Source organism: Apium graveolens, chromosome 10 (genome assembly GCF_009905375.1).
Source record: "Apium graveolens cultivar Ventura chromosome 10, ASM990537v1, whole genome shotgun sequence".
NCBI lineage: Eukaryota > Viridiplantae > Streptophyta > Magnoliopsida > Apiales > Apiaceae > Apium > Apium graveolens.
Window position 1 is genome coordinate 239,872,811 of NC_133656.1, and position 12,939 is coordinate 239,885,749.

The 12,939-nt window shown below is 34.9% G+C and overlaps 2 protein-coding genes across 2 annotated transcripts; both read left to right on the top strand.

The window, feature by feature from the left end:
* The first annotated feature begins 102 nt into the window (after positions 1-102).
* On the top strand, positions 103-6,778 carry LOC141693894 (conserved oligomeric Golgi complex subunit 1). Its single transcript, XM_074499082.1, has 6 exons — positions 103-2,395; positions 3,395-3,589; positions 4,108-4,391; positions 5,329-5,508; positions 5,638-5,815; positions 5,984-6,778. The coding sequence occupies exons 1-6, from the start codon at positions 200-202 to the stop codon at positions 6,122-6,124; spliced, it is 3,174 nt and encodes a 1,057-aa protein (XP_074355183.1). The 5' UTR covers positions 103-199; the 3' UTR covers positions 6,125-6,778.
* A 1,087-nt stretch (positions 6,779-7,865) lies between these two features.
* Positions 7,866-10,751, top strand: LOC141688836 (uncharacterized). The gene is made up of 6 exons (XM_074492952.1): positions 7,866-8,016; positions 8,222-8,272; positions 8,378-8,429; positions 8,813-8,871; positions 9,565-9,610; positions 10,336-10,751. The coding sequence occupies exons 1-6, from the start codon at positions 7,948-7,950 to the stop codon at positions 10,464-10,466; spliced, it is 408 nt and encodes a 135-aa protein (XP_074349053.1). The 5' UTR covers positions 7,866-7,947; the 3' UTR covers positions 10,467-10,751.
* The last annotated feature ends 2,188 nt before the right edge of the window (positions 10,752-12,939 follow it).

Below are 12,939 nucleotides of genomic sequence, written 5' to 3' on the forward strand. Positions count from 1 at the left end.
GTAATAAATTCGGTAAAGTAATATTTTTTTCCGGTACCAAGGGTATTAATTTAAAGAGGTTTAACTGTACAAGCTTTTAACACTCTGGTAGATTTGTTCATATCACATACAAATTCTGAAAATAAATTATCACTAATATATATTTCAACTAAATTTTAAATCAAACTACATTTCTGAAAATTCAATTCTCTCTCTCACAATGAGAATGTCTTTATCGCCGTCGTCACCGCCGGCCGACGGGAAATTGTACGGCCGTGAAAAAGACGCCGACTTGCTTTTCCGATCAAAGCCTGTCTCCGAGATCCGCTCAATTGAAGCCTCAACCAGAAAGCAGATCGACGACAAATCGGAAGAGCTCCGGCAACTAGTCGGAAACCGGTACCGCGATCTGATCGACTCGGCCGATTCAATTGTGTTGATGAAAAACTCGGCCGAGTCAATCTCAGCGAACATCTCGGCGATTCATGACACGATTCTCAATTCGTTGTCTTTGAGCTCTTCGAATAAATCGGTTAGTGCTCCGAACCCGACCCGATCCAAAACTTATGGAATTGCGTGTAGAGTAAAGTATTTAGTCGATACACCGGAGAATATTTGGGGACATTTAGATGAGTTTATGTTTTTAGAGAGTGCTACTAGGTATATGAGAGCTAAGCATGTGCATTTTAGTTTAGATTTATTGAATGATTCGAGTAATCGAAATCGAAATGTTTTGGCGAATTTTCCGTTGTTAAAGCATCAGTGGCAGATTGTTGAGAGTTTTAAAAGTCAGATTTCGGTTAGGAGTCGAGAGAGGTTGTTGTTGTTGGATTTATCGAAAGGAGTTGGTGTTAGTGTGTATGCTGATGCGTTAGCGGCTGTTGCGGTTATTGATGAGCTGGATCCGGTTCAGGTTTTAGGTTTGTTTTTGGAGTCGAGGAAGTCGTGTATTTCGCAGAAGTTGAGTGGTGTTTTGAGTGGGAGTAATGTAGGTAGTGACGATGTGATTGGTGTGTTTTGTGAGGTTTTGAAGGTGATTCAGGTTAGTGTAGCGCAGGTAGGGGAGTTGTTTATGCAGGTTTTGAGTGATATGCCGGTGTTTTATAAGACGATTTTGAGTTCACCGCCTGCATCGCAGTTGTTTGGTGGAATTCCGAATCCGGAGGAGGAAGTTAGGTTGTGGAAGGCGTTTAGGGATAAGTTGGAGTCTGTGATGGTAATGCTTGATCGGGAGTATATTGCAAAGTCGTGTTCGGATTGGTTGAGGAATTGTGGGAGAGAGATTGTTTCGGAGATTAATGGGAGGTTTTTGATTGATGTGATTGAGAATGGGCATCAGCTCGCGGTTGCTGAGAAGATGGTGCGGGAGACTATGGAAGGGAAGTTGGTGTTGGAAGGAAGTTTGGAGTGGCTTAAGAGTGTGTTTGGTTCTGAAGTTGAGTTGCCGTGGAAGAGAACTCGCGAGCTTGTTTTGGGAGATGATGCAGATCTATGGGATGAGATATTTGAAAATGCTTTTATTGGGAGAATGGAAGCAATCATAGAATCTGGATTCAGTGAGCTGAGTAATTCTGTTAATGTGAAGGAGTCGATTTGTGGTATTGCTGAGGCAAATGGTGATCGAGTTGATTTCCAGGCCTATTTAAATAGGTCTCCAATAGGTGGCGGTGTTTGGTTTATGGATTCATATAATAACACAGGTGGTTTGAAAATTCATTCTGAAGAAACTGATTTTCGCACTTGCCTCGGTGCTTACCTCGGGACTGAAGTTAGCAGGATAAGGGATGTGCTGGACAGTTACTGTGAGAGTGTCCTAGAGGATCTTTTGAGCTTTCTGGAATCTCCGAAGGCATCATCAAGATTAAAATTTCTAGCTCCTTTTTTACAAAATAAGTGTTACGAGAGTATGTCGACCATACTTATGGAACTCAAGACCGAAATGGGACAATTATATGATGCCATGAAAAATAGCAACAAGGAAGGTGAGCTTGTGATACCACCAGCTATAACTGTTCAGAGGTCTCTATTTATTGGGCGACTGTTGTTTGCATTTCAAAAGCATTCGAAACACATTCCTGTTATACTTGGCTCACCAAAGTTATGGGTAAACAAAGCTGTGGCTGACATCTCTGGCAAGTCAGCGGTCTTAAGGTTAAACTCAGTTGATTCACCTAGGTTTGACAGGCCCATAAATAGTAGTGCTTTTCAGAAAAAACAGACTTCTGTGGTCACTTCAGCTTTATATGGAGCTGATGACAGTTCAAGCCCACAACTTGAAGAACTTAATAGAGCAATACAAGATCTTTGCATTAGAGCTCATAATTTATGGATATCCTGGGTCTCAGAAGAGCTTTCAGCAATTTTATCTCGCGATCTTATGCAAGATGACAGTCTATCAGCAACAGCTCCAATGAGAGTAAGCACCTTTAACAATATGCTGATTAAACTCAAACTGTGATTGGTTCAGTGTTCTCTCTTTTGTTATTGTATTGCGTTATTCTCTTTCTTATTTCCCACCATATTCCTAGTTAGTGGAAAGAACATATATTCTAGTGAATTTGAGTCTTAAATTGTAGGTAGTGCTAAAATGACAAAGTCAGGCGTTCAACCCTTTCTATAAAAAACCTCCACCGGGTGTTCAAATTGTTAAGGTATCTAAGGGGCATTGCAGGCACTTAACAACTTACTTTAAAATGAAAGAATTTTTTGCAAGCAAAATATATAATATATTGCAAGAATTCTTCGCAAGCACAATATATATTGTTCTGCTAATAAGAAATTTGTCATCTCTGTATATGGAAATTGCTATATTTTGGAAAAGCCTTTTAAAATGTGACCTATCAATAAACTTAGCAGATCAATGTATGTTGATATATAGATGCCTATTAGTTTTACAGTGTGCATTGAGGTTCTTTATAGCTATGATCCAACCTCCTGCTTCTAAGTTCTAACCATCACATTTGGTACTGCATTCAGTTTAAGCTTGTCTTGGCAAAATAAGAATGCAACTGGGCATCTATATCTATGGAGGTTCAACCACACAATTATTGTGCTAAAATTCAATGTCTCCTTTGTTTTTCCCTTAATAATCCATTGGCCTTTATGGTTATAAGATTGTGCTTTTTGATCTCTTAATATGTATCCAGATAATAAAAAAGGGTACCCTACTTATCTCTTATAGTGTATACCTCTCACTTTCACTTTTGATCCATTTGTATTTTCCTAAACTCTGGTAACTGATTGACGTGTTTTTAGCCTCTGTCATGTGTACAATGAGTCTATGTAGTCTTCTCTCTCTTTTTTTTTAACCTCAAGTTGTTGCTTCCAACATTTTATATGCATGATTAATTTCACTTCTATAACAATTTTTTTAATGTTTCTGCCAATACCCTAAGCCGTTTTAATTATGGAACAGGGGTGGGAGGAGACAGTTGTCAAGCATGAGCAATCTGCGGATATTCCCACGGAGATGAAAATATCACTTCCCTCTATGCCTTCCTTGTATGTTACTTCTTTTCTGTTTCAAGCATGTGAAGAAATTCATCGAGTTGGAGGTCATGTTCTTGACAGAATAATTTTGCAGAATTTTGCCTCAAAGTTATTGGAAAAGGTAGTCTAATTTAGCTTAAAATTTTGATTAGGCATTATCTTCTATAGTATCTAGCATATAATCTCTGATTTTTATATTGATTAACGCCCAGAGTAATAGCCACCTAATTTAGTAAATTACATTGATTGTATTGTTCTCATGAAAGGTCAGACATATAATGAATAGAGTCCTTTACAAGGACAATTTCTGATGAATTTAAAATTATGTGGTGTGTATGATCTGCCTTTGCAATGTATGTAGTAAATGAAGCTCACAAACTTTATAATGTTGGTTCAAGTCCGAGAACCGTCATTTCACGAGAATGTGCTTACAATTACTGGATATGCAAACATTGTAAACATATTATAATGAAATGCTTTTCCAGTTTAGAATTCAAGTTTTCCGTTTCTCTTCCTGTAATTTGTACATGTTGCAAGTTATCTGTATCCTCGTTCACAAGTTGATCTATGTCACCTTTTATGAAAAAAATCAAGTTTATGTGGTTTATTTACACCGGTAATTTATTATATGTTGTGCAGGTCAACAGTATATATGGGGATTTCCTTTCAAATCAAGAGGTTCTTAATACTCGGGTGTCAGAAAAAGGAGTGCTTCAGATTCTCTTAGATTTAAGATTTTCTGCTGACATACTTTTAGGGGGCGATTCCACTGGAAATGAGGATGTTTCAAGAGCTCCAAAAGTGAAGACTTCTTATAGAAAGAGACAAGATAAACACCAAACAAAAAAGTCCGTCAGTCAGGAGCGAATAGATGGGTTAATCAATCGTCTGTCACAGAGGCTGGATCCAATAGATTGGCTCACGTAAGCCTCTTATCTAATGTCATTTTCTATGCTATATAGTTTAATCCTCATTATTTTTTAAGTAGCCCACTTTAATTCAGGTCCGAAGAATTGCACATAATTTTTGGGACCCGTTTTGAGATGTGTTTATTCTTCTTTTCTTCTTCTATAGTAAACTTCCATTCTTTGAAATCTACTCAGTCGAGATTTGTTTAATGATTTAACCAGACAAACTCAAACTGCAGCCCAAGAACAGGAGCTATTTTAGAAAACATTCATCATATATAGCACATACATATGTGTGACCCATACTTCTACGAAAATGTCCGAATGTGTTTAATTTGAAGAGTCCAAAATGCAGTGATAAAAGATGAATAATAATCAGATGTGTTCTCTACTTCTTTTGAAGGAACATTCTCTCCTCTGACCTTTAATATGTAAAGACATGTTCCTGTTGGAATATCTAGAAAAAGATGAGACTTTTTCAGAACCAAATGTTTTATTGTAATATGTTATTGGAGGCCTTTATATTTTTGTAGAGGTGGGCGAAGGGAATAGAGTATATGATATATTTCAACAAGACTATTATCCTTAATTTTGTACAGATTATAATCTGTTGACCTATCAAATGAAAATATTGCTTCACAGCCACTGAGAAAAAGCTCCTTTAGTTCTATTCCTCTTGAGATTCAGAATGTACTGAGAAGTGATTTGGAGTTTTAATAAAATATCATTGTTTGTCAAAAAAAAAAAGAAAAAGAAAAAGCTCCTTTTGATTTATTGTATATTGTTAAGCAACAGGCATTCAAATAGGTTACATTTCAAAATCTGTATAATAAAAACTTACAATAGTTTATGTCTTGCGCTATATGTTTATCTTGACCTCCCATTTCCTGTATTAATAACACTAGTTTAGTCAGACTGATTTGGCAGCTTAATTCTGTTAATCTCATTTCAGGTATGAGCCATACCTGTGGGAGAATGAGAGGCAGTCATATTTACGTCATGCTGTCCTCTTTGGGTTCTTTGTGCAACTCAACCGCTTGTACACAGATGCTGTGCAAAAGTTGCCTACTAATTCAGAGTCAAATATTATGAGATGCTCCACGATTCCCCGCTTCAAATACCTTCCAATCAGGTATGTTTTCTTGTGTGTGTATGTGTGTGCCCGTGTTTTGTCGAGATCACAAATAGAGCCTTTTAAAGTAGCAAACAAAAAAAGATATACCACCCAAATAATGAGTTGGTTATCACATTTATTATCCAGTGCTCCAGCATTATCAGCAAAGGGAACAAGCAAGACATCTATTTCAGCATCTATGGATGATGTTTCTTCAAGGAATTCATGGAAAGATTACATGCAGAATGATCTTTCCCGAAGTATTGATATTGATGAGGATTCAGGTTTTGGGGTGGCAACTCCTTTTTTGAAATCTTTCATGCAGGTAAAAAACAACTGTTCATTTGCTTAATTATGATGTATATCTAGAATAGTAGATTCCTTAACCAACTTTAGGAGGGAATAGTTAATTTAATTTGTTATAGTTTGAGGGAAGTGTGAATTTTGCGTGACCACTTATTGGGCAGTAAATTAATGACTTTTGTATTGGCAGGTTGGTAGCAGATTTGGTGAGAGTACATTAAGACTGGGTTCCATGCTAACGGATGGGCAAGTTAGTAGGTTCGGTGACATTTTACCTGTCCAAGCTGCAGGGCTTCTTTCATCATTTACAGCCGGCAGACCAGATATGTGATTCCCTTGAGTACCTTTTTGCATTCTTTCTGGTGACGTTTCTGGAAGCTAAGCCATTTAAAGAAAATGATGTTAAGAGTCTGCCAACAAAATCTCACATCTACGCCCACTTTTTTGAATCAAGTACAGTTGTAACCATAGACAATACAAATTATATACTATATATATTTAACCAGGGACGCGAAGAGAACATTTGTCTTAGAGTCATTTTATATTGAATTTTCTTGGTTCTCCTACATTAGTCTTGAAGACTTGAACAGGTTTATATACATCTGTGGAGGAGTTTGGCAGATGAGAAACAAGAAATAATATGGCTGATATTTCACTCGTCGGAGATTAAAGTTCAGTAGCCTTCGGATTATTTGATATTTTATCGAGTAGCGAATGCAAAGAAACGGATATCAGTCCTTGTGATCCACTTACGTAGATTGTGTTCTTCAATCTTATAATCCTCCGGTGAGGTGGCTTGAGGCATTAGTTGAAGCTGCTTTGGACAAGACAAATGATAAGGTTGGTCTTTTTTGATTGCTGAGGGACAGATCAGCTGTGAGAGCTTCAATAGGCTTTGTATTCAATTCAATGATATAATGGGTGTATCATGTATGTAATGACTTCATTGAAGTTAAGTTGTTTATTGTTTGTGTTGTAAATGGAACTATTGGCGCTAAGCAGGTTTTGAATATTACTATTTACAAAAAACGTTTTTTGGTGCCCCGTAATACTTAAATGTACCGGTTATGTTATTGCCTATTTTGACTTTTTACGCATATTTTAAGGTTTATTTTTTTCCTAAATAAAAATAATTTATTTTCATACACCATAAAATACTTGAGATAAAAGCAAAAAAATGTTAAATATTTTAAAAAAAAATTTCAATTTTTTATCAAATAATATGGCTGACACGTGATAAATTTTGATTCGTGAGCATATGTGAAAACTTTAATTCAAATTTTACAATTAAAATCTACATGTTGCCGATATGTAAATGTACAAGAATAGAATATAAAAATATTAATTTTCAATTTATTTTTGGGTTGTCTAAAGAATTAGCATCTCTTGCGTCGAAGCCAAAATCCACACTCTAAATAATACTCCCTCTGTCCCTCCCATTTGTTTACACTTTCTTTTTTTGGATGTCCCATCCAATTGTTTACATTTCAAAACTTTCCAAAAATAGTAAGGTTTTTATAATTTTTAAAATAACTACATCCACTACTTCTCTCCACTATACCCACTTTATACATATAATATTAATCGGTCCCACTACTTTACTCACTTTTTTAACTTTCCTCCACTATTTTATCATTTTTCTTAAACTCCGCGCCCCACCCAAATGTAAACATTTGGGAGGGACGGAGGGAGTAATATACAGTCTAATTCTACGCATTTAAAAAGTCCACAAAATAAGAAAAACAAGAGTTTTTTTTTAAATTCCAAAATGGGTGAAGGACAAATTTAGCCTATTTTTACATAAAATTGACAAAAATAATCAATTTCTAAAAAGTTGGCCAACTTTGGCCGATTGGATACCCAATTGTCAGTGTAGTATCCACTTTATATAAGATACCCAACTGATAGTGGAGTATCCCATATATGAAATATCCAACTACCAGCGGAATATATTATACAAATTGGGATACCCAACTGACAGTTGAGTATTCAATCGGCCAAAATTGGCCACTTTTCTCAGAATGACTATTTTTGTTAAATTTTTTCAAAAATAGCCTATTTTTGTCATTTTTTCACAAATGGACCAGTAGAAAGAGACATTGAGAAATTGAAATTACAAAGGAGGGTTCGGTTCAGATACACAGAGAGAGGGTAATGGAAGATCCAAATCCTAAAAATTGTGAGAGATGTCATCACTGTGCTGGTCCTCTCTCCAAACACATGGTCTCTCTCTCTCTCTCTCTCCCGCTCCCTCTCTTCCTCTCTTTCTCTCTCTCTCTCCCTTCCTCTCTCTCTCTCTCTCTCTCCCTCCCTCTCTCTCATATAGACACACACAATATAGGCTACTAGAGAATTAAATTGTTTTTAGCTCTACTTGCACTCGTGATTTTTTTTTATTGTATGCATATATATATATTTTTTGTAACAGGAAACTAGCAATTGGACTATTGCGCCACTAATCAGGGACAGCTTTTCCATGGTAATTTAAATTTTAAATTCCAATCAAGTGTTTTCACTATAATTACAATTTTTTAATAATTGCTTTGCGATTATCATTTTTTTGCTGGAATTTTGTGTGTCGTAGATTGGTTCAGCTGTTGGTGGTACAGCAAGTGCATTTTACGGATTTAACCATGGTACGCTCAGTCTTTCGGTTTATTGAATTTAGGTCTAAAAATGTTTAAACTCGATATGCAGTCTATTTAGTTCCCAAGTTATAGTGGTTTAATATATGTTTGTTTCGTGCTGTATTTCTATTCACCTTAAGTCTTAATGCTTGTCGATTAGGTGCTTTTGCTCCAATTTTGTGGTGTGTTATTAAGTTATGCTATATCTTGTAATTCTTTGCTCCCTCGAGTGCTACTATCTCATTCCTATTATAAACTTAACCATTTAGTATTAGCAATGGAATTCATGTATCTATGATCGATGGAAGCTTCTAACGATTCATTATAATTTGGAAGAAGACAGCTATGTTACGAACTTTCTTCTTTTAATTGGTAATGATATTTTTTTTCAGCGATGCCAATTGTTCGAAGATGGGTTAAAGGACCTATGTGGCTGCATTTTCTTGTTGGTGTAAGTTTCTAGGACTTGTCTGTTGCATTAATTTTGATTTTTCATATTTTGGGATAGTTTTTTCTTTTTGCTATGCTGGATTGCTGGGTATTCTGAGACCGAAACATGTTTGTTTTGTCTGGATTATTTCTGTGCTGTTACAAGACTTCAAAGTAGAATAAGTTCAAACTACAACTGAAGCTCTTAAATTTCTTTAACGATATTGAGTAGTAGATATGGAGTAAGAGGAACAGGAAAACTATATTGGACTTGGTGAAGAATATACTAGAAGAAATATAGATATCAGATAATGATCCAAGTAAGAACTCCTTTTATAAATATTAAAAGCTTTATATGCAGTAGAAGAAGGCGCATAGAGAAGAATGAGTCCCCATCAGCCAACACTCTAGATCAATGGTTGCTAACAATTCTACTGTGTATCTTGTAGCATTTCCCCTTATTAATGATAAGATAGTTAATTGAGAGGAAGCGGCTTAAATTTACTGATATAGGTTACTGCAGATTAGTTTTTTCTTTCACCAATCAACATGTTTTGCTGCAAATTCTTGCATCACTCAGAGTCATTGCTACTTATATTTTGTTGGAACACGTTTTAGGGGTTCAGCTTAGCATATGCAATAGATATTAATGTTTACTTGCATATCTTGATGCATGATTTGGATACTAAGTTTTGGATCTATCATGTGAACACAGGCCCCACCGGTGATAGTTTTCTCTTCAGCTTGTGCAGGATTAGCAGGTAAGGCTTCCTATCTGCTTTTTTTTTTACTAAGATATTGTTTATATGCAATGTCCGATAAACTGTGTATTATGATAACTATGTAGAAAAGTTCATGCCTATCCTTTATTAACACTACGAAGTTTGTTCTGTTGAGGACAATGATTGAGCTATTGTAAACAGGGTACTAGGTCACCGTTATGTATTATTGAAACAAACAGTTGATCTGTCATATTCCTTATCTTCATGTATTTCTACATTCACACTCTATGTAGGGTTCCATTAATGAGGATTAGCCTAATTATAATGATGCCCGACAGGCAACTAATACCAGCTGATTTCTGATATTAGATCAACCTGCCATGGTTAGTTAATTTGCTGCATGCTTTTTCTTGAACTGTTGGTTTGAAGACCAGATTTGGAATTGTAGATAAATTTCTCTAGGACCATTCTGGATTGTTACTGGAAACAAATGAATTATTTGTTACGTACTTTGACAGTCTTAGGCAAAACCTGGAGGTGGATTCTAGTGAAGATATACCCGTTTTATGAACTCCCATATAAGTAAAAAAGTTGTCGTTTATCTTCAATTTTGTCATATGGACAAACCATAATTATAGGTAGATATGATTTGAAGAGTAACAGGGTGCGGTGAATCCTTCTAAAGTTTAAAATGTTTTGTTTCATGTTGCTAAGGATATTAATTATGTTTACTTAACATGTTGCATGGGTTTGGAATTCTGCAGGTGGTGCTGTTCCAGCACTTGCTCAACTTGCATCTTCATCTTATCATGCAGCTGTCTCTTCACCATCATTGCCCCCTCCATCCCCACAGGAGGCTAAGATGAACAAATCAAGAACATCTTCCACTTTATAGGGATATATTGTAAGTGCAATAGCTTCGTTGACTTGCGGTAAGTGAGTTGAGAGGCAGTGGTATGCCGGGTGAGGATCTGGTTGGGAATCAAGTTTGAGTAAGATGGCCCTCTATTATGTGCAGAATTATATAATCTGGCTTATAATTTATAACAAAAATAATTTATTAAAAAGATTGTAATCGTTTGCTAGAATTTTGAAAAATGTAAATGGAGTTCCTTGCTCGTTTTACTAGAGCTGATTGGAGTTGATTATAATGCAAAACCAACTGTGTATTTTTGGCAAATATCTATGCTTGTTATTTCTTCAAAACACTCCTGTCTCCTCCCGCGGCTGGAAGTCATCCAAGTATAGTCTGTTTGCAGTTCAAGAAAAGGTGCTAGTGAGTTGTAGCAACATATAATCCATATCTCAGGAAGTTTAGGTTAAAATATATACATAGTTCGAGGAACAACTGTAGATTTTGTTTATTCTCAGTCTTCTTTTCTTTAACTGTATTTTTGCTAAATATATTTTCTTTTCTTTAACTGTTTTCTTTCTTGTTGAGTTTATACTTTATAGCATAGAATTAGACCGTTAGTTGTTTGGTTGTTGACATGAGGTGCTGAACAGGAATTGCATGAGTTTTTGGAAACGCAAGTTTAGCTTCCTTTTTATCTCCCTTTCACTTGGATATCAGTTCAATTATAGTTTAACTAGAACACTACTACTACATGACTATACTTCACTTCATTTTTGTTGAAAAGTTGTGTTCAATGACTCAATGTAATGTTCAAATTTGGTAAGGTTTCGGAAAAGCTGTATCTTTTGTGTTCCCAAATGTCTCAATGTAATGTTCAAATTTGGTAAGATTTCGGAAAAGCTGTAGCATTTGTGTTCCGAAATGTCTCAATGTAATGTTCAAACTTGGTAAGATTTCGGAAAAGCTGTAGCTTTAGCTTTAAACAACATGAATAGCTGTAGGTAGCTGGTGGTTCTTGATCTTTGCATGCTTGTTGAAGCTTCAATCTCACTCACACATCATTCATTGGTATTACTCAAACCAACCGTTGTTATGCTAACTTTATTTTATACTCCAACCAATTTATCTTTGATTTTGAAAAGTAGTTATGCTACTTTATTTTATACTCCCAACCAATTTATTTATTTTTTAATTTTGAAAAGCTCATTTACCAAATTGGTATAACCTGACCTGAATATTTTTTATTATGTTCCTAGGCCGCACCGGATATCCAAAATCCAAAAAATATATTCCAGGCAGAAAATTAGAAACTTCTATTTGAAGTTGACTTTGACTCGGTACATTTGAAATATTTGTTATTTGAATTTGTCAATTAATTCTATATCTGCAAAATATGTTTTGTCGATTCGAATAAAAATTGACACAACAATAATGATATCGTTTAATTTTATACAGTTTTTTTTTCGGTATGTACCGCTCAATTGTATACATTTCAAAAATAATAAAATTTTATAATATGAAAATTAATCAAATTCATTATTTTCATTCAATAAACCAACTTTTTAAATTAAATATTAATTGATCTCATCATTTCAACATTTTTCTTATTTTTTTTTATTAAATTATATATATATATTTTTTAATTTCGTAGCCAAACCTCCTATGTATAATATCTAATGTGACGGAAGAAGTAGTTTATAAAACATGTTTCCAACTAAAAGAGAGAATATTAAAAGAGCATAATTCTGAAATCCCAAATATATTAGGAAAAAATCAACACTGCCCGAATAATAAGTATAGGCTGCACTGCCCGAATAATACGCGTGGCTCTGCTATTCTTGTTATTTGAAAATTGGAATTATGCTTTTGTAATTTTTAAACATGTGTGCTGTATTAGCCTCTGAAACCGGAAAGTGCTGTTTTTTTATCGTAGTTAACCCGCAGTCGCTACCCTTCGGGTGCACATTAAGTAAACCCTACGGGCTCATGCAATAGCCTGCAAACCACGTGAACCAAGGTAAACCGCATTTAGGAAAGTGCTGTTTTGATATACTTTATTTTCTATTTTAAATTATTAAATTAAAAAAGCTATGTCTATATGGTACTATTACTATACCAAACATATACAATCATGCTGTACTAAAGCTAAGGTTATGTTGAGGTCTCTGAGAATTTGATTCAATATTTTGAAAATATTGTGAAAAGCCGTGCAAGTAATTCTTAATATACGTTAAACATCTATGCTTAATTAATCATAATTTTGGTTTAATATCAATTTTTTAGTGTAATAATCGCTTTCAAATATTAAAGTTCGGATTTAAGTTCGATATGAATTAATTCTATTTTTTTAATCACACTGCGATTAATCCTGATCTGACGAATATAAATAGAGGTATTTTTTACCGGTACCACTTTTAAATCATTTCGTAAAATAAGGTCAAATTTCAACTTCACCATATTAAGTTTATGTTTATGATTATTGTCAATTACATGTCGATTTTTGATTTATTAT